This window comes from Danio rerio, chromosome 4 (assembly GCF_052040795.2).
Source record: "Danio rerio strain M-AB ecotype USA chromosome 4, GRCz13ab, whole genome shotgun sequence".
NCBI classification, from domain to species: Eukaryota; Metazoa; Chordata; class Actinopteri; order Cypriniformes; family Danionidae; genus Danio; species Danio rerio.
Genome location: NC_141024.2, coordinates 38,159,942 through 38,186,868, shown reverse-complemented (window position 1 = coordinate 38,186,868; position 26,927 = coordinate 38,159,942). Strand labels below are relative to the sequence as shown.

Below are 26,927 nucleotides of genomic sequence, written 5' to 3'. Positions count from 1 at the left end.
AAATAACCCTCTCGGCGTTAGAAGCTGATTTGCCTCCTTGTCATTCAGAGTAACATGTATCTACCTTTGTAGAAAACCCCTGTTTTTAAGAAACTAATCAGAGTGTCTGATCTCGCCACACCCTCATTCACCTGGCCCTTAAATTGGTCAATTAGTTTAGTCCACTAGACAGAGTGAATGACCACAAATAAGTGAATTCAGACACCTGCTGTTGAACACCTGCTGTTAACAAGCACAATCACTGAAGGAATAAGAAATTGAAGGAAAAAAATAAAACTACAGACACAGCCTCACACCAAACCAACTGCATTAAAACAGAGGATTAAACAACTCCATTAAATAATAGTATAAGCAGCTTCACTGATTTTCTGTAAGAATATTTGACAGTGAACAGAGGTTTATATTTTTTTATTAAAAATATTTCATTTGACCTCACCATCATAGAGATCAGAGGCTGCTTATTTGAGCTCTTGAAGCTTTACTCTTACATCCTAAAGTTTCTCTGACAGTTATAACTGTGTTTCTTAAACTCATCAGTTAGAGCTAGAAAGATCAAGAGAAACTATACTGTTTATGCTTAATTGTTATAGATAAAGTTTCAGGTACCCAAGTTGATTCAAAAAAATATGCAAATATAGTTGTATTAAACAGCATTGGACAATACTACTGGCAGTCTGCTGCTCTTCATAGAAGATTCAACAAACAATTAGGATGCAATTAATAATTAGAGTGTCATGCACTAAACAGTCAAGCTCTTTATGACACACAGGCATCAAGAATCAGGATATGAACCTCAACCGTGGTTGCTAAAAAAAAGAAGCTGCATAGTTCATGCCACAATGCATGCTGGGTGCCAGCATAGTACAAAGCTCCCAGCATGCATTGCAGCATGAATAAATTATGCAGCTTTATGTTCTTACAATCTCTTTTCCTTTATTTTGTGTTGTTTTTGGGAGGTGATATTTCAGTAGTGTTTTTTTAATTGATTTTTTTTTTTTCGTTTCTCACCATCATTGAGATTCAAAGACTAATTGTTGATGTTTGGGTGTTTTTCAGTTCTGCTGTAGATCAAACATTCTTATTGTAAATCGTGTTTTTAAACCTGTTATAAAGTCATTAATTATTGGAGCTTCTGTGGTTTCATTATGTATTTTATTCATTCCTCACACAATATGATACTGAATTATAAAACAAGCAGGAAAGGATGGCTATGATATCATAAATAATCTCTTCAGACTGACACTTAATTTTCTTTTGGCTTTCCATGCTATATGTATAACTAGTAGGGATGTAACGGTATTGTAAATACCGTCATACAGCAATATTAATTTTTTTCGATATTACCGAAGTCGCATGACTCGGTAAAACTATAGGTCTTCTGAGAAAATTCGCTCAGGCGAATGAAGCAAACGGGAGGTAGCTGAAACTTCATTTCCCATCAGCCCCGGCGTGGCCATAATCCTTTGCGGTCTGTTGTCGCTACAGATCCAGTAATGCGGAAATGGAGTGTGCTGCTAGTAGCGGAGATGAAAAAAAGATGGAAATGATCGAACCTAAAGCGGGTGTTGTCGCCGCGCGCGTGCTGAATAGCGGTGCTGTCGCGCGCGTTCTGATCAGCTGTGTTGTGGCGCGCGTATTGAAAAAGCGCCGAGGGGGGGTTGAGCGCGCATACTCAAGAGAGGTGTTATCGCGCGCCTACTGAAGGGCTGGACTGGACGGAGGTTGTGTCGCGTCGCGGGGGGCACTTTTGATCATTTTGGAAGGGCACTTTCTATCCAAGACTAAAAAGGGCATGTGCACTGCACAGGTTGAGCCCTATGTGTGCACGTGCCTGCAAGTTGGGGAATACGACTAATAACAGTCATGGGGACTGCAGAAACACAGCACACTGTTCATATTGATGCAGACATTGACTTGTACCGCAAAGAGACCTCTATCTCACTCATGGTTTGTCTTCTCAAGTGGGGGAAAGACAATGCACAATGTTACCCCACTGCTGTCAACATGGACCAAGTCATATCTCTCTTGTCCCAGAAACCTCAGTCCCAAATGAGAGGGGTTTTTTCTGTTGCAGGGGACATTGTAAATGCCCAGAGATACCAGCTTTTACCAGATTATAATTATATGATAATTTTCCTTAAAACCCATCTCTATCTAAGTGAGTGATTAAATGTTGAATGTGATGAGTTTTCAACAATACTAAATTGAAACTATTGTTTTTACATGGTTTAATAATTTTTTGTTATTAAAATTGAAGTTCCTGTTTCAAAGCTAACAGATAGATGACTAATTTGTATGTCATTGACACTTTTGGCACTTTTTTGGAGTATTTTCAAAAGTTTTTTTTTTCCTGTAAATGATTCAATAAATACCGTACCGTGACATTCATACCGAGGTATTACCGTACCGTGAAATTCTGATAGCGTTACATCCCTAATAACTAGTGTAATTAACACTAACTAATGCAGTCAAAAAAAAAAGACATTTACAGTAAGAAGTTGAAGAGCCTGACTAAAGCAGACTCTGTCCTTCATCATGGTGACTTTAAATAAACAACAGAAATTTCATTAAGAGCTTTTGTTCACATGACAGAAATAAAGTCAAAGGTCAGTAATAGGTGAAGCTCCATGATAAGTTGTTTATTTGATGAGTTTTTTTTAAAGATGTTGAAAAATAACATTTTTTATTGTGTAATTTGTTTTATTTTTATTGATTATTATTTTATTTAGAGTTTTTTTTTCTCAGTTGATTTCATCTTTGGTTTTAGTTTGTGTTTTTCTTTCCTTAAGTGATTCTGCCTGTTAACAGTTGTTCATCAATAATTCTCAATCCTCCTTTAATTAGACACTTAATTGTCTCATTAACTTCATCACTGTCTGAGTGTTCAGCCCTCTGTAGTGAGGACACTAGTTAGGATTTTGCTCTGGAATTTAAGGCTTACGTGTGTTCGAATGAAACATACAGACTATGGGATGTTTTTAACAGAAATATTCTGGAAACTGAATTTACGAATGTAAAATGTTAAAAACAGCAGATTACTGGCAACCACTGCTGCCAGTATTTTGACATACATTTAACAGATATTTTACACAATAAGAGTTTGTTAATTAACACTCTGGGTGTTAAAAATTTTAACACTTTCAAAAATGTTATTTTAACACTTATAGTGGTTCCCATATAAACACTGAGGGAGTGTTAATTTTAACTCTAAGGTAGTTAAATCTACCAAATCTAAAATTTGCAGTGTGAGATCGATAAAAAATACAGACTGTTGAATGTGTTTTTAACATAAATATTCTGTAAACTGAATTTATGAATGTTAAAAACAGCAGATTACTGGCAACCACAGCTGCTGGTATTTTTACGTAAAATCTAAAAATAAAAAAAGAAAAAAGAAAAACAGCTAAACAGTTTTTGTGTTCCCATTGTGGAGAATAATAGCGTCTCTGTTCAAGTCCAAGATGAACTGAGAGTATTTGATGTTATGCTGCATCTTCTTTTGTTTAAAGGTAGCTGTGTAGTTACTAATGCAGTCAAAATCTGTTTGCTAATTGCAATCACACATGAAAACATTATTGCATCTAAAGACTTTACATTTTTGTGCACTAAGCTATAATTTTGTAAACTGAACATTGTGTTAGTTTATGAAATATGATTATTTTTTGTAAATTTATACAGTTATATAAAACTTCCATGTTTTTCACAGAAAGATTCTGGCAACCACAGCTGCTGGTATTTTTTCGGAAATTTTACAGATATTTTACACAATAAGAGTTTGCTAATTAACACTCTCTTGGTGTTGACAATGTTAACACTTTCAAAAGTGTTATTTTTAACACTTATAGTGGTTCCCATATAAACTCTGAGGGAGTGTTAATTTTAACTCTAAGGTAGTTAAATCTACTATCTAAAATTTGCTGTGTGGTTGTGGCAGTAATGCACCTTCCAAGTTGAGTTCCTGACAGGCAATAAATCAGGAAGAAGAAGAAAGGGAAGAAGAACTGAAAGAGTCAAAGAGCTCAGATTGTGTTTCTTCTGGACAAGAGTGTCTGCACTTTTGCATGTAAGTTTGATACTTCTACCATTACGCTTATTTGTGGAAATGATGAAGGGATTTTAAACGTGTAAGTGTGATTTGATTTAAATGTTTGTCTGATGCTGATGCTCAAACACTGTCTCAAAGCCTCAAACACTGTTTAATCATGGTGTAAAAACACGGTAATTTCAACACTGTGTCTGAACACTTTATTTCTTAATGTTATGAAAGTGTTTTTAATCATTAATATCATGTTCACTCCATAAATCAGCACAAAATATAACTTTAAATCAACATTTATGAAATTGAAAGAAAAGTTCAACCAGCCCTAACAGTTAAACAGGAAGAAAAACTGCTGATGTTCCTTAAAATGTATTTAACTCTTTAATGTCAGTAGACATTTTTACTACCAACTGACAAACTAAATATATAAATGAGTAATTGGCTTAACCTGATCTTATCTTAATAAACTACATATCATACATCAAATGTGAAATATGAGGTGTCAGAGTTCTTTATAGATCCGTGTAACGCTTTGCAGTGCTTTGTTTAATTCACATGGTCAAAATTAAACAAATGAAAAATGCATCTCAAACTTTCATTTTCCATTTTTTCTGAGTACTTCAACATGGATAATTGTCACTCGGTTTAATTTTTAATTCCACAAGTTTGTGTTGTTGCATTTGAATCTGATCTCAGAACAAACTTTAAATAATGACACATTATTGTGATTTTCCATTTTACTTTTCTGCTCTCGTAGACGGGCCATACCATTGCCGTTGGAAGGGTATGGACTTCTGGATTAGTGCGCAAACCAGCAGATACCATAGTAAAATAACACACTGTCGTGTTATTTTTTAGATTCAAGCTTTTGCATTGATTTTGTGTGTAATCTACTCGCGCGAATACTTAATTCATGCTGATAGTGTAAATCCAGCATAAGACCAGTCACCAGCAGAAAAAGAATCAATCTGACAATGAAATATGATGACATTTCTAATGTCACTCATACACACATAACATGTAGCAGGGTGTCCGCGGGGTCTTAAAAAGTATTGAAAGTTAATCAATTTAGAGGAATTTAAGTGCCTTAAAAGTACTATATATGCTATTTTGCAAGGTATTACATTTTGTATAATTTTGAATGATGTAATGGATGGTTGTATGGGAGTGACTGAACTTAATCTGCGAATATTAAGATGTATTTAATGAGATAGATAAAATAATCCTGCTGCTGTTTTCACTCTTCTCTGCTTTGTTTAGAGTGTTTGTGATGGATGTTTTTCACTGAACTCATGATGTACAGCTTCCTTTAGAAACGAAAGTGATAGTGCTGAGTTGTTGTGTCTCCATTTTAAACATAATCCATCATTTACAACGCAGAACAGCTTTAAATCTTTAATGTCTTGGAAAAAACATGTAAGGTTTAATAAACTGAATGAATGATTATATTTTAATCCTAATCAAATAGAGGATGGCTGTGATTCTTCATTTGTTTACTAGCGATGAAAATAGAGGTAAAGTTGGTTTTATATTCACACATTCGTTCATTTAGAAGTCTCTATATTGTTTACCATGTTACTTTGAATATTCGATCTGAATTAGCATGCAAGTATGACTTGAAAACAACATTAACACTGTTAATTTGACTGTGAACAATGTTGTACTTTGATAGTCATTGGCTGCTAATATGAATTCACTATTTAGAGTTTAGAAATAATACTTTTTATGAAATTATATTATTAAGGGGAAAGTCGGAATGTGTGAATATAAAACCAACTTTACCTCTATGTGATTGACTTCTGGATTTCAGTGATTTGAGTGTCTCAGCTGCTGATCTTTGAATTATGAAGGCTGAATTATGAAGGCTGATCAATGACTGAAGTCTCTATATTGTTTACCATGTTACTTTAAATATTCGATCGGAATTAGCATGCAAGTGTGACTTGAAAACAACATTAACACTGTTTATTTCACTGTGAACAATGTTGTACTTTGATAGTCATTGAGTGCTAATATGATTTCGCTATTTAGAGTTTGCAAATACTTTTATGAAATTATATTATTAAGGGGAAAGTCTGAATGTGCGATTATGAAACCAACTTTACCTCTATACTGGACATTTGTTATTGTTCTTCACCTTCTTCTAGGGTTTCTGCTGGAGATCAAACTCTTCAGATCCATGATGGAGAACAAATACACTTCTAGAGATCAGGATTTGTTTACAGGATGCAGGTATTAAACCTACACTTGACATTCTATATTATTATTTTTTACAAGATATTATATTTACTCTCTGTTGTGCTTTTAATCGATCAGAATATTTAACACACACAAGTTTTTCTACAATAGTTATGAAAAGTTTCATTAAGTGCTGTTTAAACAGTGTTTTAAAGGGTCACGAAACACCAAAACACATTTTTTGAGCTGTTGACAGTCGTGTATGTGTCCCACACTGCTAAAAACACTATTAGGACACCTATATTTCACTAAAAAGTGTAAATTGGTTGTTTTTGCGTTATTTCAAGCAAATTTGTACTTCCTGTTTGAAACGAATTTTTGAAGCTGCGTCACGGTCATGACATAATAGCGTGTATTCCAGCGTGCAGACTGGGTGTCTGTGCCAGAGTGAGTCTTATTACGTCTTACTGTGTGTTGCATTAATGCATGAGTAAGGCTTGGGTCAAACCAATCAGCACGCTCTATTGTGCAACTTCATCAATATTCATTATTGTCACCGTGTTTACACCACAAAGACGCCACGTTGTGTTGGCAAAACAAGCGTGAAGTGTTGCTTTTATAGTTTGCTGCCATTAAGTTTCATTTTCATTTTCTCTCTGTGAGAGCTCATCTGGATCACGTGTGGATTAACAGTGTACGCGACGCTCGACAACAATAACTTACGTGTCTAAGGAGGATTATTGTTTACCTGAGAGCTGTTCTCATCTGCAAACGCTGAGATCCAGATTCGCTTGTAGTATTCTTTTCATAAAGACGCGGCTCTAGTTGCTGGTGATTGTCCTGTCTCTACAGATTTGGTAAGTGAGCGACCAGTGCTCTTTGTTTATTCAGTTTGTTCGTATCAAATTAAGTTAACTATTGCACTGAGTGCAGAAATGTTAGCACCGCATTTTGTTAGCACCGCATCTCGTTTGTCGCGAGGGGCATGAATGAATTCCCTGAATGAAAGAGCCAAACTGCAGTTAAAGTCCACCATTTAATATTTTGGCAAATAATTCGACTACAGATGTCCATGTAGGTTAAACACCATCACTTTCTCATGTGTGTGTATTTTGACTGAAACTCGCGCGTGCCCAAATAGACACTCCCACACCATCCCACTTTAGTTCCTCCGACACTCCCCCCTAAACAGAGCTGGACACGCCCACTTTTCTGACTTTTTCCAAAGTAGAGGTGTGAAAACACCCTGCTGAAATGAGGGGGTTTCATGGCCCTTTAATGATAAATGTTGAGTAAATCTGCTGTGTTGACCCCAGTGTGTGCAGCGCTTAACTTTAATCTTCTCTGTTTTAGTTCAGTTCATCAGAAGAGAGCAGAAGCAGAGTCCAGCTGTGTGTCTATGAAGAGTGACTGGTCTATGGAGCAACCAATAAAATTCAAGAGTGGAAACACAGGACCTGCTGTCAGGTAGATCATCTCTTTAATATCTGCAACTGATGAGTATTTTTATAATAAATGAATCAAGTAATTAGTGTTGTGGATCTGTTGGGTTTCAGATGTTAGATGTTGTATCTGAGCTCTGCAGGATAGTGCTTGAAGATCTCCGCTTTACACTTCAGGCCACAATTGATGGTGTTAACAAACCAATCAGCGCTTTATTAATAGTTAGTGAGGTAGAAGGTGGGTTTAGGTTTTGGGTAGGGTTGGGGATACACAATATGATCATACTGTATGACTACTAATGAGCAGTTCATATGTTCACATTACACAGATAATAAGCCGGTAGTTAATAGTATGAATTGTGAGCTAAACTAAAGTGTTCCCAATCTCCTGCCATAAAGGGCTTTTCCTGCACACTTTCCCCTGCTGTTTCTGTGCTGTACTGATCAGCCATTCCTCTGATCTAAGTCTGTTTTCTCTGAAGCGCAGTCATCATCATGTTGTGTTGGCCTTATAGATGCTGCTAATCAACATATTTGGTTTTCTATAATTGATATTTCTCGAGTTCCCCTTCGGTTGGGGAACTTCAGTGCCATAGAGTGGATTGATTGAAATCCACGAAATGGGGGGATTCGGTTTAGAAGCCACTTGTCTGAAAAAGTATTGAACGGGCCAATGAATGCAATGAATTGGCAGCGTAAGTTTGCACAGGTGTACTTCATTGCCAATTATCCCAGCATAGAAGCACACCTGGAGCGAGCAAACGCCATCCTTTTCGCTTCAGAGACTTTCTGATCGAGTCGATGAGGGTTCCTCCTGCTGTGACCAGCGATTCTGAGCGAACGAGAGCATTCTCCCGGTCCAGAGTGTGTACACGCAGCGGCAGACGGTCGAGCTGGGTTTCTCCCTTGCCTGGCGTTCTTTGGGTCCGGTCCTCCAGAGCGGTGCGCATAAAGTTGCAAACTTCACAGAAAGAGCAACACAGTCGTGCAGCACGTCCTTTTCAGGACGGCGCTCCGACTGTGCGTTTTTGGATGCGGTGGTTTCCTGTCCTCGGATGATGGGCACGGGCACTGCGTTACATGTCTGGGGGGTCCAGCATGTTAATGCGCTGCTCGCGGGCAGTTCATGTCGTCATTGCGATGCCATGACTGTTGCGCAGTAAAGATCGCCGCTAGCCTTTGCAAAAGGGCGAACCACCCCAGTTGTCCCCTGCTCTGCAGCGGGCACTCGGGCAGATCTGAGGGTTTCAGCGAGAGATAATCCGTCGCCCACGGGCCTGCGGACCTCCCGCTCCTCTAAGCGCTCCATCCAAGCTTCGGGCGGGGGAAGCGATCCGTCTAACAGATGGTAGCCCTTACGCCCGATGACACCGGAGACCAGACGTCCACCGCGGCATCGGAGGGTGGGCTTTCATTGTCCGATGATGATCCAGACCCGCTCGCCCCCTTCGGGCTGATGAGCGCTGTCACTACGAATCCTGAAACGGACATGTTAGCCGTGCTTTCCCGGGCTGCTTCGGCCGTGGGTTGGAGATGGTTTATCCCCCAGCTCCGCGGCCGGACCGACTAGAGGGGCGTTCCCTTCTTCCCGGAGGTGCACAGTAGGCTCACGCGGTCTTGAAAAGCTGCGTGTGCGTTGGGGAGGACGATGTCCACATTAGTGATCCAGGAGCGCCACCCCTGGCTGATATGCGCGAAGTCGACAAAGTCTGCTTTCTTGACTTTCCCCATATCCCAAGCCATGTTCGGCGACACCGTCTGAATTCACCCAGGAATTCAAGGCGGTGAGAGAGCAGTTGATGGGTGATGTCTTACCGGCGGTCCCTAGCCCGCTCCGCCCGCCGTGCCATCCATACCTGCTCCTCGCCGAAGGCGCCCGCCTACGAGAGCTGCTCCGCCCCCGCACACGCCTCTGGCGAAGCGTGCACGTCGGGCACCTCGGAAGCAGGCAGCCCCCCTGCCCAGAACGCCGCTAAGTCTGGCAACGGACCGCGAAGCGTCCCTGGGACAGGCCATCTGGAGAAGAGGGAACTTGCTCTTTCCCCGCTGGAGGGCGGGGCCCCATTTCCAACGGCACTTTTTTACTGCCATGAAAACATTATGAAAGGGCACTTTTCCACTTCCCCAGATGTGACAGCTTGAAATCTGCCAGTCTGGGACACTATGCTTTCTAGCTTGCAGATTCGGTGCGTTTCGCCAGTGGCTCACGAGCGCTGGGAGGACGGTCTCCTTTCTCCCACCCCTCGAGCCTCCCCTCCGGAGCTCGGGTGCGGAGTGAGAGCAAATATCTCACCTCAAGCTCCAGCTGCCCCACTGCTGGTACGTCAGCGATTGTAGCGATGAGTCCATTAGCGAGAGCTCTGCCTGCCTGGTTTGCGCGGGCCAGCTCTTCGCGGTGGCTCATACGCACAATCAGACTCGGCTATGCGATTCAGTTGGCGAAACGGCCCCCCAAGTCACGGGTGTGTATTCACCAGGGTCAGCCCCCTGTCCGCCCCTGTCTTGCGAGAGGAGATTGCTGTCCTCCTGGCGAAGGATGCAATCGAGCCGCTCCCTCCAGCCGAGATGGAGAGCGGGTTTTACAGCCCACACTTCATCGTGCCCAAAAAGAGCGGTGGGTCACAGCCAATCCTAGATCTGCGCGTTTTGAACCGCTGTCTGCACAAGCTGCCGTTCAGAATGCTCACGCAGAAGCGCATCCTCCGATGCATTCGTCCTCTGGGTTGGTCTGCAGCATTAGACCTGATAAATGCGTATTTCCATGTCTCCACTCTTCCTCGCCACCGTCAGTTTCTGCGGTTTGCGCTTGAAGGTCGAGCTTGGCAGTACAAAGCCCTCCCCTTCGGGCTCTCTCTGTCTCCGCGGGTCCTCACCAAGCCCGCGGAGGGTGCCTTAGCGCCCCTTTGGCTCGCGGGCATCTGCATACTCAATTTCTTGACGACTGGCTGATTTTTGCCCTCTCTCGGAGCAATTGACTATGCACAGAGACAAAGTGCTCCGGCACTTCCACCTGTTGGGGTTTCAGGTCAACCGAAAAAAGAGCAAACTCGCAACCGTGCAGAGGATCTCTTCTCTCGGGCTGGAGCTGGACTCGGTCACCATGGCAGCGCGCCTCTCCGGAGAGCACGCTCAGCTGATGCTGTACTGTCTGAGAGAGCTCGACAGTAAAATAGTGGTCCCACTGAAACTATTTCAGAGGCTCCTGGGGCATATGGCATCCGCAGCCGATTCATGCCGCTCGGATTACTCTATATGAGACCACTTCAGCACTGGCTTCATGATCGAGTCCCCAGACGCGCATGGCAAGCGCGCACACCGAGTCTCTGTTACTGCGATGTGTCGCCGCGCCCTCAGCCCTTGGAGCAACCCCTCGTTCCTACAGGCCTGGTGTCTCTAGAACAGGCGTCCAGTCTTGTTGTCGTTTCAGCAGACGCTTCCAACACGGGCTGGGGGGCTGTGCGTTGCGGGCATGCGGCTGCGGACCTGTGGAAAGGTACCCAGTTGCATTGGCATATCGCCTGGAGCTGTTGGCAGTGTTCCTCGCTCTCCACCGTTTTTTTTCCGGTGCTGGAGCGGCAACACATGCTGGTCAGGACGGACAGTACGGCGGCGGTGGCGTATATCAGCCGTATGGGGGGTATGCGCTCTCGCCGCATGTCTCAGCTCGCCCGCCGTCTGCTCCTCTGGAGTCATCCGCGGCTGAAATTGCTGCACGCCATTCATATTCAGGCAAGCTCAACCGTGCAGCCGATGCGCTCTCAAGGAAGCCTTATGTCCTGGAGAATGGAGAGTCCACCCCGAGTCTGTTCAGCTGATATGGGTGCGATTCGGGGAAGCCCAGATCGTTCTGTTGCTTCCCCCGAGATCGCTCATTGCCAGTTGTTCTTTCCCTGACCGAGTGCTCTTGGCACGGATGCACTGGCTTACAGCTGGCCTCGGGGCATGCGCAAATACGCGTTTCCCCAAGTGAGCCTGCTCGCGCAGTTACTGTGCAAGGTCAGGGAGGACGAGGAACAGGTTGCTGGTTGCGCCCCTCTGGCTCAACCGGACCTGGATGTCAGAGCTCTCCCTCGCGATAGCCCTCCCCTGGCAGTCCCTTCGAGAGAGCACCTACTCTCTCAGGGACAGGGCACTATCTGGCACCCTCGCCGATCTTGATAGGTCCTTAGACGCGAGGAAGACTTAGGTAACCTCCGATTGCGGTGGCTAATACCGTCACTCGGGCTAGAGCCCCCTCCCCGAGCGCGCCTATGCCCTGAAGTGGAGTCTATTCCCTGAATGGTGTGTCTAAGACCCCCGTAATTTGCCAGATCAGCGTTGTGCTTTCTTAACGCCGAGAAAAGCTGGAGAGCAGGCTGTCGCCCTCCACACTCAAGGCTACGTGGCTGCCATCTCCGCTCTCATGTCGCGGTGGCTGGCAGTACCGTGGGAATGCATAACCTCATCATCCGGTTCCTCAGGGGAGCTAAGCGAATTAATCCACCCCGCCCCCTCTCATGCCCTCTTAGGATCTCGCCCTCGCTACACAAGCCGCATCAGATCCCTTCGATCCTCGACTCAGTATCTTTCTGTCCCTGAAGACAGCTCTGCTGGTCGCGTTGATATCGATTAGAGGGTCGGGGACCCGGAGGCATTTTTCGGTCAGTGACTCGTGCCTGTAATTGGGCTGGCTTTCTCTCACGTCCTGAGACCCCGCCCGCGATATGTGCCCAAGGTTCCTACCACTCCGTTTTAATACGAGGTAGTGAGCCTGCAAGCGCTGCCCTCGGAGGAGGCAGACCCAGCCCTTCTTTATTGTCCAGTTCGCGTTTTGCGTATTATCCGGACCGCACTCAGAGTTTAGAGCATCTGAGCAGCTCTTCGTCTGTTATGGCGGTCGGCAGCAGGGAAGTGCCGTACCGAAATAAGTTCCCACTAGATTGTGGATGCCTTCTTTCGCTATCAGAGCCGAGGTGAGCCGCGTCCCCCGAGAGTGCGTGTGCACTCCACTCGGAGCTTCGCATCCTCTCGAGCACGCGCACGCGGTGCCTCTCTAACAGACATCTGTAGAGCTGCGGGCTGGGTGACACCCAACACATTTGCAAGGTTTTACATTCTGCGAGTGGAGCTGGTTTCCTCAAGGGTATTAGGTAACCCTTGGTGATTGAGGAAACAATTCGGTAGGGTGTTGAAACACGCTTGCTGCGCCATTCTCCCTAACACGGAGGTACGTGCGCCTTTTTATCTGTCAGTAAAGTTCCCCGTCAGGTGAGCCCTGCAGATTCCTCCGTGGCCCCCAGCACTGACTCAGCGGAGGAGTCACCTGCTGGCCCACTATGTTGTAGGTCTGCCTGCTGGTCAGCCCGCGTTTTGGGTAAAGGTGCCTGCTATGCGTGATCCCCACTAGGTGATCCCATATGCTTATTCCGCCACGGTTAAGCCCCCCCCCCCCCCCCCCCCCCCCCCATGGGCGGACCCGTGTCTTCCCTCTCCGCTAACCACTCTTTTGCTATGCGTACTCCCCCTTTTTAGGGCTAGTCCATATGTAAATTCTGCCATCTATCCCCCCTTGGGTAACGAATGGCCTCCGCAGCGTCCTCCCTATCGGGATTGCACGCTTCCCAACGTACTGTCGTATTTTCCTAGAATTATCTAGATGCTCACGACTTCCAAAAAAATATATCTAAATCCGTAAGACTTCTGTTGAAGTAGGATAAATTAGGGCCAGGGACACGTTGGAGGACTGCGCCTCCCATGATGTGGGTGCGTCACGCTTGCTTGACTATCCCCTCATCGGGGGCGTTGGTAAGGTGCTGTCATTATGGCGCTTTCCATATTTCTCCCATTTCGTGGATTTCAATCAATCCACTCTATGGCACTGAAGTTCCCCAACCGAAGGGGAACGTTCGAGGTTACAGAAGTAACCCTTCGTTCCCCGCCATAATGACTGTCCCTTAGCTGTTTGAAAGTCTCTTCAGCTTAAAAGGATGGCGTTTGCTCGCTCCAGGTGTGCTTATATGCTGGGATAATTGGCAATGAAGTACACCTGTGCAAGCTTACTGTTACGGCTCAGTATCTGTGCCTTTGTTTGTTTGTATTTTTTTTTCTCTCTCCCTCCTTCTCTACCTATCATTTTCTTTAGGTCCGCCCAGCTCATCTGCCTATTGGCTAAGCAAGATGCCAGTCATCATTACCATTTGCAATGACATCATCATTGACCAATCACAAACAGACTTCCCCACTTTAAAAGGAAGCCGGTGCCGTTGAAAGCTAGCTTGCTTTTGGATGCTCACTGTTGTGTGTTTGCTATGTTGGTTGACTGTGTGTTTTGCTGGATAGCTGGATTATGTGATAGTTTCTTGTGCTATGTGTGTTATAATCATTTGTGCTGAAATCAATCTTTAAAAGAGTTCTAATTGTGTTTTCCCTCTGATTACCAGATATACGACATCCATGGGATTCGAGGAACAGGGTAGATGTCACGTGACCTACATGTTGCTACACGTAGGAGATACCAATGTATTATACACACTAGTTTAGAAGTGTGCGCCACTAATTGTAAGTTTTGTTTACGTTTGTGTTTAGAAGTGTAGTTTAGATAGGGCGTGAAAACGCTGAAGACTTTTCTTTCTCTTTCTTTTATTAGATAGTATAGAGATTGTGGTTTCTAGTTAGAGCTGTGTTTTGTTATATTATTTTCTTTTCTTTGGCGCCACTTTTGTTCCTCCCCTTTAGTACAACCATTTATTTATTCTTGTTTTCTTTATTTTGTATATACTTTGTTTATCAGTTATCCACTTTGTAAAATAAAAACTTATTTTGGCATAATTTGGTTGTTTGTCTGGTCCATTGCCGCCACCATTCATAAAGAGTCATAAGTTTTAAATGTTGCTTTAACCCTAGTGTTTCCATCTTAATTAACCGTAACATTTAATTGGGGGCTCGTCCGGGATCTCTAAACACTAATTTGACATGCTTTAGAGAATTTTAGAGACCGGAAGTTATGATTATTTGTGTTTGGTGGTGACAATTGTGATAGAGTGAGTAGTGCGTATATTTCAGGCAGAGAAAAATCGTAATACTAGTTTGCCTTATCTAGGTAATGGAGGTGTTTAGTGTACAAAACTTTATAAAAAACCCAACAGTAGAGCAGATTAGCAGATGCAGAAAGCAGGACTTGTTGCTGGTGGCTGACCACTACCAGATTGAAGTAAGTAAACACAGTCGTAAGGCAGAATTAAGGGATTGCATACTAGAGAATTTGTATGAAAAAAATGTGCTACCAGTGGAAAAGGTGAGTGAGAATGTTGATAAAGTAATTCTTGATGACGTGGCGGTCGAACATCTTAGTGTGGGTGCTGAGGAGGATCTGCAGGGTCAAGCTAAGGTCGATGCGGAGGCAAAGGCTGGATTGCCACCCTTTGAGCCATTCTCCCCAATGTCCTCTGTTTCAAGGAGTGATGCGAGACTGAAAGTCCGTTTGGCACGCTTGCAACTGGAAGCTCATGATAAAGAGCAAGCTAGGCAGGCTGAAGTTAATTTGCGTTTGGAAATACGCAAACTTGAGATTGAGGCTGAAATGCAGATCAAGCTACGGGAACTAGATCTGGAGGCGATGAAGATTTCCTCCTGTTCTGCTCCACCGTCTAACTCGACCCCTGCCACTGCCTTGCCCCCCCCCCCTGCCACTGATGTTTCAACTCCGACTGATACTGCTCCACATGCCTTTGACATTGGTAAGCACATTGTTTTGGTACCACAATTCAGAGAATCAGAAGTAGATTCATACTTTACTGCATTTGAGAGAATAGCTACTTCTTTGCACTGGCCTAAGGATGTTTGGTCATTGTTATTGCAATGTAAATTGCTTGGTAAAGCTCAGGAGGTATGCTCAACTTTATCTTTAGAAGATAGTCTAAAGTATGACTGTGTGAAGTCTGCAATTCTAAGAGCTTATGAGCTAGTTCCAGAAGCTTACAGACAGCATTTTAGAGGTTGAAGAAAGAATGGTACACAGACTTTTGTTGAATTTGCGCAAGAGAAAAGGCTACAATTTGATAAATGGTGCACAGCTAACAAAGTGGATGATATGGAGTCACTGCAAGAACTAATGTTGTTAGAGGAGTTTAAAAATTGCTTGCCTGACCGTGTTGTTGTGTACTTGAATGAACAGAAAGTTAATTCTCTTTCACATGCAGCTGTTTTGGCTGATGAGTTCATTTTAACACACAAAAATGTCTTTGCACCTGTGCATTCAGACAAATCAGATTGCTCAATCTCAACCTAGTCGTTCTAAAAAGAGCACCGTTCCTGAGGAACGCGCCTGTTTTTATTGTCGAAAACAAGGTCATGTCATTTCCGATTGCTTGGTTTTAAAAAGAAAACAACAATCACAAGTTAAAAGCGTAGGGTTTTTAAACACTCACACTGCTTTTAAGATTCCTGACAATAACAAAAACAATGACATTGATGACAAGTACAAACCTTTCATTTTAGAAGGATTTATTTCCTTATCAGAAAATGGTGATGAAAGGGTGAAAGTGAAAATACTTAGGGACACTGGTGCGCTGCAGTCTTTTATTGTAGCAGACAAACTACAGTTCTCTGGCGACACTTACTGTGGATCTAATGTAATAGTTCAAGGAATTGAGATGACTTGTATTACAACTTGTATTACCGCTGCATCGTATACACTTAACAAGTGATTTGTGTACAGGATTTGTTCGAGTTGCAGTACGGTCGTCACTACCTGTAAAAGGCATTGACTTCATCCTTGGCAATGATTTGGCTGGAGGAAAGGTAACGCCTGTGTTGGAGGTTCTAGATAAGCCAGATGTGAGTATCCAATTAGACTCTTGTTCAGATCCAGAAATTTTTCCCGCATGCGCAGTCACACGCGCACAGTCACGCAAGATGGGAAATGTAGTTGAATTGGCTGACTCATTTTTCTCTCCTCTCTTGGCTGGTGAAAATTTCACTATTGAGGATTCATTGAAAAATACGGCAGGAAAGGCTGATGTTGATGTGACTGACAACAATCTGTTACAGTTACCTGTGTCTCGTGAGAGAATTACTGTGGCTCAAAAAGAAGACCAGTCTCTTGTGTCACTTATTAATGCTGCTGTTTCAGGTGTTGAGAACAAAAAGGCGAAGAGTAAATTTTTCATGGACAAAGTTATTGATGCGAAAATGGTCTCCGAGTGCGGATGATGATCTGGAGTGGGATGCAGTGTATCAAATTGTTGTTCCGACTCCTTACCGACAGCATGTGTTATATCTTGCACATGATCATCAGTTTGCTGGTCATTTAGGGATCACAAAAACTTACGATAGGATTCTAAGGCACTTCTTTTGGCCTGGTTTAAAGAAAGATGTGGTGAAGTATTGTCGCGCTTGCCACACATGCCAAGTAGTAGGGAAGCCGAATCAAACAATTCCACCTGCTCCCTTGATTCCTATTACAGTAGTGAGCGAACCATTTCAGCACATACTTGTGGATTGTGTTGGACCGTTGCCTAAGACAAGGTCAGGTAATCAGTTTTTGCTTACAATAATGTGTGTTGCAACTAGATTTCCAGAGGCTATACCTCTTAGAAAAATCACAGCACCTGTAATCATCAAAGCATTAATCAAGTTTTTCTCTACCTTTGGTTTACCTCAGGTTATCCAGACTGATCAGGGAACAAATTTTCTCTCCAAACTTTTTGAACAGACTTTACAGTCACTTGAGATCACACATCGAGTGTCAAGCGCATACCATCCTGAAAGCCAGGGTGCACTTGAACGCTTCCATCAGACGTTAAAGTCTATGTTGCGAAAATACTGTCTGAGTACAACGAAAGATTGGGATGAAGGTGTTCCTCTGATGTTGTTCGCTACTCGAGAAACGGTACAAGAATCTCTTGGATTCAGTCCTGCCGAATTGGTTTTTGCTCATCAGGTAAGAGGTCCTTTAAAAGTCTTGAAAGAACGAATGCAATCGGTTGATTTCAGTGCAGAAACAAACATACTAGATAATGTCAGTGAATTTTGTGAACGCTTACACACTGCGTGTACCCTTGCTAAAGATGCACTAACTACTGCACAGAAAGGCATGAAACGTAAATATGATAAGAAAGCGGTTGTACGATCATTCACTGCAGGTGATAAAGTGCTAGTACTCCTACCGGTGTCTGGCTCTTCACTTTCGGCACGTTTTTCAGGTCCCTACGTAGTTCAAAAGAAAATCAGCGAAACAGATTACATTATTCTTACGCCTGATCGGAAACGTAAAACTCGTGTGAGTCACATAAATATGCTTAAAGCGTATCATGCAAAAGAGACATTCGGAAAAGACTCATTTGTGTCAAACACTGAACCTGCTGTTCCTACTATTACAGTCACGCAGTCATCTTTTGAAGAGAATCGGGATGCTGATGATGATGTAGTACTTCGTCACACTCAACAATGTGTGAGGCTGAAAAATTCAGAGATTTTAAGTGATCTCAATTCATATCGGAAGCATCTGTCTTGTGACCAGAGAAAAGATATTATTGCTTTAATATCTCAATTCAATGGTGTGTTTCACGATGTTCCAACACAAACAAATGTGTTGAAACATGATATTGATGTGGGTACAGCCCATCCTATTAAGCAGCATGCTTATCGTTCAAACATGAATAAACGATCACTGATGCGCAAGGAAGTAAACTACTTGTTAGAGAATAATTTGGCAAAACCTAGTCATAGTCCGTGGAGTTCGCCATGTCTGTTAGTACCAAAACCTGATGGTACGTACAGATTTTGTACAGATTATAGAAAGGTTAACTCTGTTACTGTTGCGGATAGTTACCCGTTACCACGAATGGAAGATTGTGTAGACAATGTCGGTACAGCACGTTTTGTTACAAAATTGGACATGCTCAAAGGCTACTGGCAAATTCCTCTTACTGACAAAGCTTCAGATATTTCTGCATTTGTTACACCTGACTCGTTTGCACAATATACATCTATGGCCTTTGGACTTCGAAATGCACCCGCAACATTTCAACGTCTTGTAAACTTAGTTCTAGGTGATTTACCAAATTGTAGTGCTTACCTTGATGATGTGGTAGTCTATTCCATGACTTGGCGTGAACACATTTCGTTGTTGAAAGCAGTTTTTACAAGACTGTTAAAGGCATCTCTTACACTGAACTTGGCCAAGTGCGAATTTGGTCAAGCCACAGTAACATATCTTGGAAAGGAGGTTGGACAGGGAAAAGTACGTCCAGTAGAAGCTAAAGTGGTTGCTATATCGCAATTTCCAGTTCCTACCACTCGCCGAGAACTGCGACGGTTCTTGGGAATGGCTGGGTACTATCGAAATTTCTGCAAGAATTTTTCTACAGTAGTTAACCCTTTAACGTCTTTGCTTAGTCCCTCTACACCATACGCTTGGTCTGATGCTTGTCAAAATGCTTTTGACTGTGTGAAAACTCTGTTATGTAGCACACCTGTTCTTTCTGCTCCAGATTTCGCTGCACCATTTAAACTAGAAATTGATGCTAGTGCTGTTGGTACTGGTGCTGTACTGATCCAAGAGGATGGAAATGGCATAGATCATCCGATAAGTTACTTTTCTCGAAAGTTTAATAAGCATCAGCTTAATTACTCTACTATTGAGAAAGAAACTCTTGCTTTGTTGTTCGCCTTACAACATTTTGAAGTTTATGTTGGCTCCAGTAACTTGCCTGTGCTTGTATATACAGATTACAATCCCCTTGTGTTCTTATCGAGGATGTACAATCACAATCAACGTTTGATGAGATGGTCTTTATTAGTGCAGAACTATAACTTGGAGATTTGTCATAAGAAAGGCATTGACAACGTCATGGCAGACGCCCTTTCTAGAGTGTAAAGTCTCGAACTTTACGTTACAAACGGGGTTTGTTTTTAAGTGCCAGGGTGTTACGGCTCAGTATCTGTGCCTGTGTTTGTTTGTATTTTTTTTTTCTCTCTCCCTCCTTCTCAACCTATCATTTTCTTTAGGTCCGCCCAGCTCATCTGCCTATTGGCTAAGCAAGATGCCAGTCATCATTACCATTTGCAATGACATCATCATTGACCAATCACAAACAGACTTCCCCACTTTAAAAGGAAGCCGGTGCCGTTGAAAGCTAGCTTGCTTTTTGCATGCTCACTGTTGTGTGTTTGCTATGTTGGTTGACTGTGTGTTTTGCTGGATAGCTGGATTATGTGATAGTTTCTTGTGCTATGTGTGTTATAATCATTTGTGCTGAAATCAATCTTTAAAAGAGTTCTAATTGTGTTTTCCCTCTGATTACCAGATATACGACATCCATGGGATTCGAGGAACAGGGTAGATGTCACGTGACCTACATGTTGCTACACGTAGGAGATACCAATGTATTATACACACTAGTTTAGAAGTGTGCGCCACTAATTGTAAGTTTTGTTTACGTTTGTGTTTAGAAGTGTAGTTTAGATAGGGCGTGAAAACGCTGAAGACTTTTCTTTCTCTTTCTTTTATTAGATAGTATAGAGATTGTGGTTTCTAGTTAGAGCTGTGTTTTGTTATATTATTTTCTTTTCTTTGGCGCCACTTTTGTTCCTCCCCTTTAGTACAACCATTTATTTATTCTTGTTTTCTTTATTTTGTATATACTTTGTTTATCAGTTATCCACTTTGTAAAATAAACACTTATTTTGGCATAATTTGGTTGTTTGTCTGGTCCATTGCCACCACCATTCATAAAGAGTCATAAGTTTTAAATGTTGCTTTAACCCTAGTGTTTCCATCTTAATTAACCGCAACACTTACGCTGCCAATTCATTGCATTCATTGGCCCGTTCAATACTCTTTCAGACAAGTGGCTTTTGAACCGAATCCTCCCATTTCGTGGATTTCAATCAATCCACTCTATGGCACTTCCGAAGGGTTACTTCTGTAACCTCGAACGTTCTCCTGCTCATTCAGTCATGATAGATGATGGTAAATGAACTTGTCTTGCTGTCCTCAAAGTCTGGACTGGAGCTCTGCAGACAAACCCCCAAAGAGTGACCTGAAGACTGAGTGATGAGGAGGAGGATAAGGGGAGCTGCTGGAGGCGGGAATAACGGTCAGCTGACACAGTGCAGTTTATACTGCTGCTTATATAGTCATGCGATGATGACTGACACACCTAAATGATTAAGCTCCTCCCACACCTACACTGTGGACTTCATTCAGTGATTTGATGATTAGTTTCTGCTCTAATCTGCTCTAATAGTGCTGCATTTCTGTTGGGCTTTCTCTACTAGAAATGAGCCTTGATCTGTGTTTGCTGATATTTTCCACATTCAGACAGTTTCTGTTCAATGATTAATATCAGGTTTGTGCAGTGTGTGCAGCGCTCAACTTTAATCTTCTGTTTTAGTTCAGTTCATCAGAAGAGAGCAGAAGCAGAGCCCAGCTGTGTGTCTATGAAGAGTGACGCGTCTATGGAGCCACCAATAAAATTTAAGAGTGGAAACACACGACCTGCTGTCAGGTAGATCATCTCTACACACACATGATCACACTGCAGCATTTATATGATCCTGTGTTTCTGGAAGATCAGACATTTACAAGTATTACATTTACAGGAGACTTTAAAACTAAATGTCCACACACTAACATCTGATCATTAGTGAAGTACTAATAAAGCATTAATACTCAAACTGTTAGAGTTAGTAGAGTGAGTTTACAGGATTTTACAATAGTCAGCAAAGTGTGGATAATCAAGAGAAAGATTTTAGACGAGATGAATGAACAAATTCTGTGAGACAAACACACCACACAGTCTTTATTGTAACTGAGGCCAGCGAGTAAGTGTTGTGCAGGTAAACCTCACTCCTCTGACCTCTAAAGGTGCTCTAGTGACAGACGCTAGAGGCCATGGTCTTTAGCCTCCTTTGTAGAGCAACCGACTCCCATGCGGAAGGTCGCCGGTTGGATCCCAGCTCTGAACGGGTTGGGTGGTGTAGTACCGGCAGTGTTACACTTGTGCTCTCTCACATTTTCATCCTAAAAATATTTTAAATGTCTTCAGTGAGCATCCAGCATCATTGTGAATAAAGGATATCAAATGATTGAAGTGTTACATTTAATAAATGACAAGTACTACTAAATGTTTACAGCATTTTGAGCAGTAGAAGTGATCAGTGTGTGGTGTTTAAATTAAATCTGATTAAATATGTGTGTTGTTTCTCAGCTGGTGCAGAGAAAACACACATGGCTTCACTAGAGGATCTTTACACTCGCACTCACTGATTCTTTGTGTTGTTGTTGTTGTTCCTGCAGTGTGTATAGAGATGATCAGACTGGACACCTGCAGCAGGATTCACTCCAACCAGAACATGATGAACTCCAGAGAGTCAAAGAGCAGCACAAAACCAGCATGAAGAACAAGTATGAGAGATTATTTGAGGGAATCAACCGTGGAGAGACTCAAACCCTCCTGAACAGGATCTACACACAGCTCTACATCATAGAAGGAGAGAGTGAAGGAGTGAATGAAGAACATGAGGTTATACAGATGGAGAAAAGAGCCAGAACAAAACCCTCACAACACACTCCAGTCTACTGCAATGACATCTTTAAAGCCTCAGCTGGAGCAGGACATGAGGAGAAGATCAAGAAGGAGAAAGCCCAGATCAAGACTGTTCTCACTAAAGGCATCGCTGGAATCGGGAAAACCGTCTCTGTGCAGAAGTTCATTCTGGACTGGGCCGAGGGAAAAGACAATCAGGATGTAGATTTCATGTTTGTGCTTCCATTTCGAGAGCTGAACTTGATCAGAGATCATCAGTACAGTCTTCACAGCCTTCTGCTGGACTTTCATCCTGAACTTGAAGATCTGGAGCCCAAGATTTATGAGCAGTGTAGAGTTGTGTTCATCTTTGATGGTCTGGATGAAAGCAGAATCACACTCAACTTTTCAGATGAGGAGAAAGTTTGTGCTGTGACTGAATCTTCATCAGTGGCTGTGTTGATGTGGAGCCTCCTGAAAGGAGATCTGCTTCCCTCTGCTCTCATCTGGATCACCTCCAGACCAGCAGCAGCCCATCAGATCCCCTCCAGATACATCAAGCGTCTGACAGAAATTCAGGGATTCACTGAGCCTCAGAAGGAGGAATATTTCAGGAAGAGAATCAGCGACGAGCATCAAGCCAGCAGAATCATCTCCCATATCAGAAGAGCAAGAAGCCTCCAGATCATGTGCCACATACCCGTCTTCTGCTGGATCTCCTCCACTGTGCTTCAGAAGCTCCTGGAAGAAGATGTGAGTGCAGAAATCCCTCAAACTCTGACTGAGATGTACATCCACTTCCTGCTGATTCAGATCAACATGAGGAAGCAGAAGTATGAAGAGAGAGATCCAGAGAAACTCCTGCAGTCCAACAGAGGAGTGATCCTCAAACTTGCTGAAGTGGCTTTCAGACAGCTGATGGAGGGCAATGTGATGTTCTATGAGGAGGACCTGATTGAGAGCGGCATAGACGTCACTGACGCCTCAGTGTATTCTGGGATCTGCACTGAGATCTTCAAGGAGGAATCTGTGATTCATCAGAGGAAAGTCTACAGCTTCATCCATCTCAGCTTTCAGGAGTTTCTGGCTGCTTTCTTTGTGTTTTACTGCCATTTAACAAAGAAGAGAAAACCGCTGAGGGTGATTTGTGACAGAGGATATTCATATAATCAATATCTACAGTCCAGCTCTAAGAAATATCTGTATGATCTGCTCAGTTCAGCAGTAGATAAAGCTGTCAGGAGTAGTAATGGTCATCTGGATCTGTTCCTGCGGTTCCTGCTGGGCGTCTCACTGGAGTCCAATCAGAGACTCTTCCAGGATCTGCTGACACACACAGGGGAGAGCTCAGAGAACATCAGGAGAATCACACAGTACATTAAAAACAAGATCAAGAGAGATGACCGTCTCTCAGCTGAAAGATCCATCAATCTGTTCCTCTGTCTGCTGGAGGTGAAAGATCAGACTCTGGCCAGAGAGATTCAGGAGTTTGTGAAATCAGACAAACACTCAGAGGAGAAACTCTCCTGCTCACTGCTCAACAATCTCCTACATAATTGAGATGTCAGAGGAGCCGCTGGATGAGTTAGACTTTAATAAATTCAACACATCAGATGAGGGAAGACGGAGACTGATAGCAGCTGTGAGAAACTGCAGAAGAGCTCTGTGAGTATTTATTGATTGATCACAGAAGACACACATAAGTCTGCACTGAAGACTCAGATCAGTTTAGTGAATCACTGCCCTGCTTTAACAGAAAATCTTTAGCTGGCCATCTCCCCTGTGAGATCGCTGATACACCATATTACTGCATGGGGACGCGGCGGCAGTGTTCTGTTTCCTTATTTGCTCATTTATTTCATCATTTCTAAACGTATTTAACAAACTTTTCTTGACTTTTTACTCACACAAACAACATTTGTACTTGTTTAATAATCTACTTCATTTGCTTTACAGTTTATCCTGGAAAAGAACTCAAATCCCTGTAAATCCTTGTGCTCCTCCAGCTGAATAGGACATTTGTTGATGTGTATTTGCTCAAATCTAACACAGTGTTGCTCTTGGATAATTGTGTTTGTTTTCTGATCAGAGAAATAGTGTAATTTTAGACACAGTATTGCCGTCTCGCCGCAGACATGCCTCTAATATTACATTTACTGTAGGCCTAAACACTAAACTTTACACTGAGCTCAGTAAAATGCACTCTGATTAGTTATTAATAATCTGTTCAATAATTAATTACAGTCATATGAATGGAGAAATACAGGTTTAGTTTAGTTTAATCTAGTTTAAATGAAAATGAGGGTGGTATGAGGGCCCAATGTCCACAGGTGGGGGTTGCAGCCCAACACCATGGTACAACACCATGATGTAGCCTGACAAAAGTGCTCATTTCTTACTGCTGATTTTGTTGCTCTTTGTCCTTTACACAGACTACAGTGCTGTAATCTCACTGTTCAGTGCTGTGAGAGTTTGTCTTCAGCTCTACAATCCTCAAACTGTGTGCTGAGAGAGCTGGACCTGAGTATCAATGACCTGCAGGATTCAGGAATGAAGCTTCTCTCTGATGGACTGAAGAGTCAACACTGTAAACTGGACACACTGAGGTAAAATAAAAACATTTCCATCAAATAAATGCTGCCACAAATGACTTTTACATTGTGAAATGCAGTAAAGTCTGATGAGGTAATGAGCATATGCTGTGATGTATTTTATTTCTGTTTATTTATTGTGAATATTTCATATTTAATGTGAAGTCAAATATGAGAAACCCTGTTTATATCAGATATAATATTGCTCTTTAGTGTAATTTCTGCTGAAATGATCATTGATTGGTGTTCTGTGGTGTTTTTGGGGCGTCTAAATGAGCTGTGTTTCTGCAGATGTTCAGCCCATCACTGAGTCTCTTTATTTACTAATGTTAATGTGTGTAAAGTTATATTCAGTCAGTTTTATATTAATTTCAGGAATATTATTGACTAATATGAAGATGTTGATGTGATTTATTTGCAGTACAGTTTGTAAAGTCATATTTTCTGTCTGTTAATATTATATGAGAGTCTTGCTTTGTTTAACAAATATGAGGATCTGAATGGATTTGAAATATCAGAAATATAAGAACAGAAATAGCAATAAATAAATCTGTCTGGCCGACTCATTTTGGTTCAGAGATCTTCTCTTTATAAAGTTTATGTAATAATGAAATACAAATGTTTGATCTTCCTCCATGTGACCATTAAAGCAACTCTGAATAGTTAAAGGAGTCTTTTCCCTATGAGGAGAAATCACTCATTATAGGCACTTTAATAATTACATCACACTCACACACAATAATACAGTGTCTTTTACTGTCCTCTACACAGACTACAGCGCTGTAAACTCACTGTTCAGTGCTGTAAGAGTTTGTCTTTAGCTCTACAATCCTCAAACTGTGTGCTGAGAGAGCTGGACCTGAGTAACAATGACCTGCAGGATTCAGGAGTGAAGAAGCTCTCTGATGGACTGAAGAGTCAACACTGTAAACTGGACACACTGAGGTAAATGATTCTCCACTCATTAACATTAAAAGTGTTTTGATTGAGATGGAAATGTCCAGATATATTTAAAGGTTCAGGACACCCTGGAGAACTTTTTTTTGTATTAACAGATGTGTGTGTGTGTTGAGCATCAGTTAAGACAATGTTTGCACCTGTCAGCTTTAATTGTGGGGAAAACTGGATAGTTTTGAGCTTTTGTCAGTTAATTTCAGCTTCCGGGTTTAAAATGATTTTTGGGGAGGGATCAAAATCGGCGACGTAGCGAAGTACCTCAAGTGCAATGATGACGCGTCGGTTTCTCGTTATTTTTCAAAGCGGAGTTTCCTTATCCAATAAGAAGAGCCGGCTGCTTAATTATTCATGAGAGCATGACAGCACACGCTTTCCGAAGGCAAGGCAGACGCAGACCTGCCAGACCAGTGCCAAGCTCAAGCTGTGAGACATGGACCCACGGGCACGCAGTAGCCGTTTATGAAGGCTCGTATGTGTTTGTTTTCATGATCCATGGGGTTTGTTGCATGTTTTTCCCCACGATCCTGTCAGGGCCGATCATACAGCAAAGCTGTGTGTGTGCTGCAAGCATTTTTGTCGGGAGAGCAGCACGAGAATTGGAGACTGGCGGATGTTGTCTTGTATCAGGAGTTCGTTCACATTCAGACACATCGCCGTGCTGCTGTGTTTGCCTAAATCCTCCAGATTACCAGCAGGACTAATGGTTAAAATAGACAGGTCAGGAGACCTGCTGCACTGAGTCTGCATTTAGACCCGGGGATTGAGGGAGAAGTCCTCATTTATAGTGTTTATATGAACACGATTATCTTTATAATGATATAAATTGTGGTTGTCTGTATATGAAATTACGAATAACAAATGTAGCAGGGCATTAAATTACTTTGTATTTCTTTGCATTTTAACTTTGTAAACTATAAACTCATGCGTCTCCTCACGGTTTCTCAATTTGTAAGCCGATTGACATCAACAGTTGTTCGCTCCCCTTCTCCCCTGCTGGCCACGCCCACTCCTGAGCTCCACGCCCATTAATCATGCATCTTTTGAAAAAATTCTGAAGTAGACTTTAACCGAAAGTGGGGGGGTGTCATGGCCCTTTAAGAGCATTAGTGGAGAAACTGCAAAATGCTACTTCTCAAATGAAAGTTGCTCTTTTTCTTAAACAGTTCAGGAAATCAGTGTATTTTAATGATTATTTTATTTAATTACCTCT

At 42.5% G+C, this 26,927-nt stretch overlaps 2 protein-coding genes across 2 annotated transcripts in view; both read left to right on the top strand.

Moving 5' to 3' along the window:
* Nucleotides 1–26,927, top strand: part of LOC137491105 (uncharacterized) — a 698,540-nt gene that overhangs the window by 220,369 nt on the left and 451,244 nt on the right. The window lies entirely within an intron of this gene.
* The window catches only part of LOC108182277 (uncharacterized), an 85,868-nt gene continuing 59,224 nt past the window's right edge, over nt 284–26,927 (top strand). The window contains 8 exon segments of the mRNA XM_087248374.2: nt 284–4,063; nt 6,187–6,271; nt 7,571–7,684; nt 21,036–21,149; nt 21,941–23,689; nt 23,691–23,834; nt 24,602–24,775; nt 25,532–25,705. Of these exon segments, the coding sequence (XP_087104500.2) occupies nt 6,219–6,271; nt 7,571–7,684; nt 21,036–21,149; nt 21,941–23,689; nt 23,691–23,834; nt 24,602–24,775; nt 25,532–25,705 (2,522 nt within the window). The 5' untranslated portion in view covers nt 284–4,063; nt 6,187–6,218.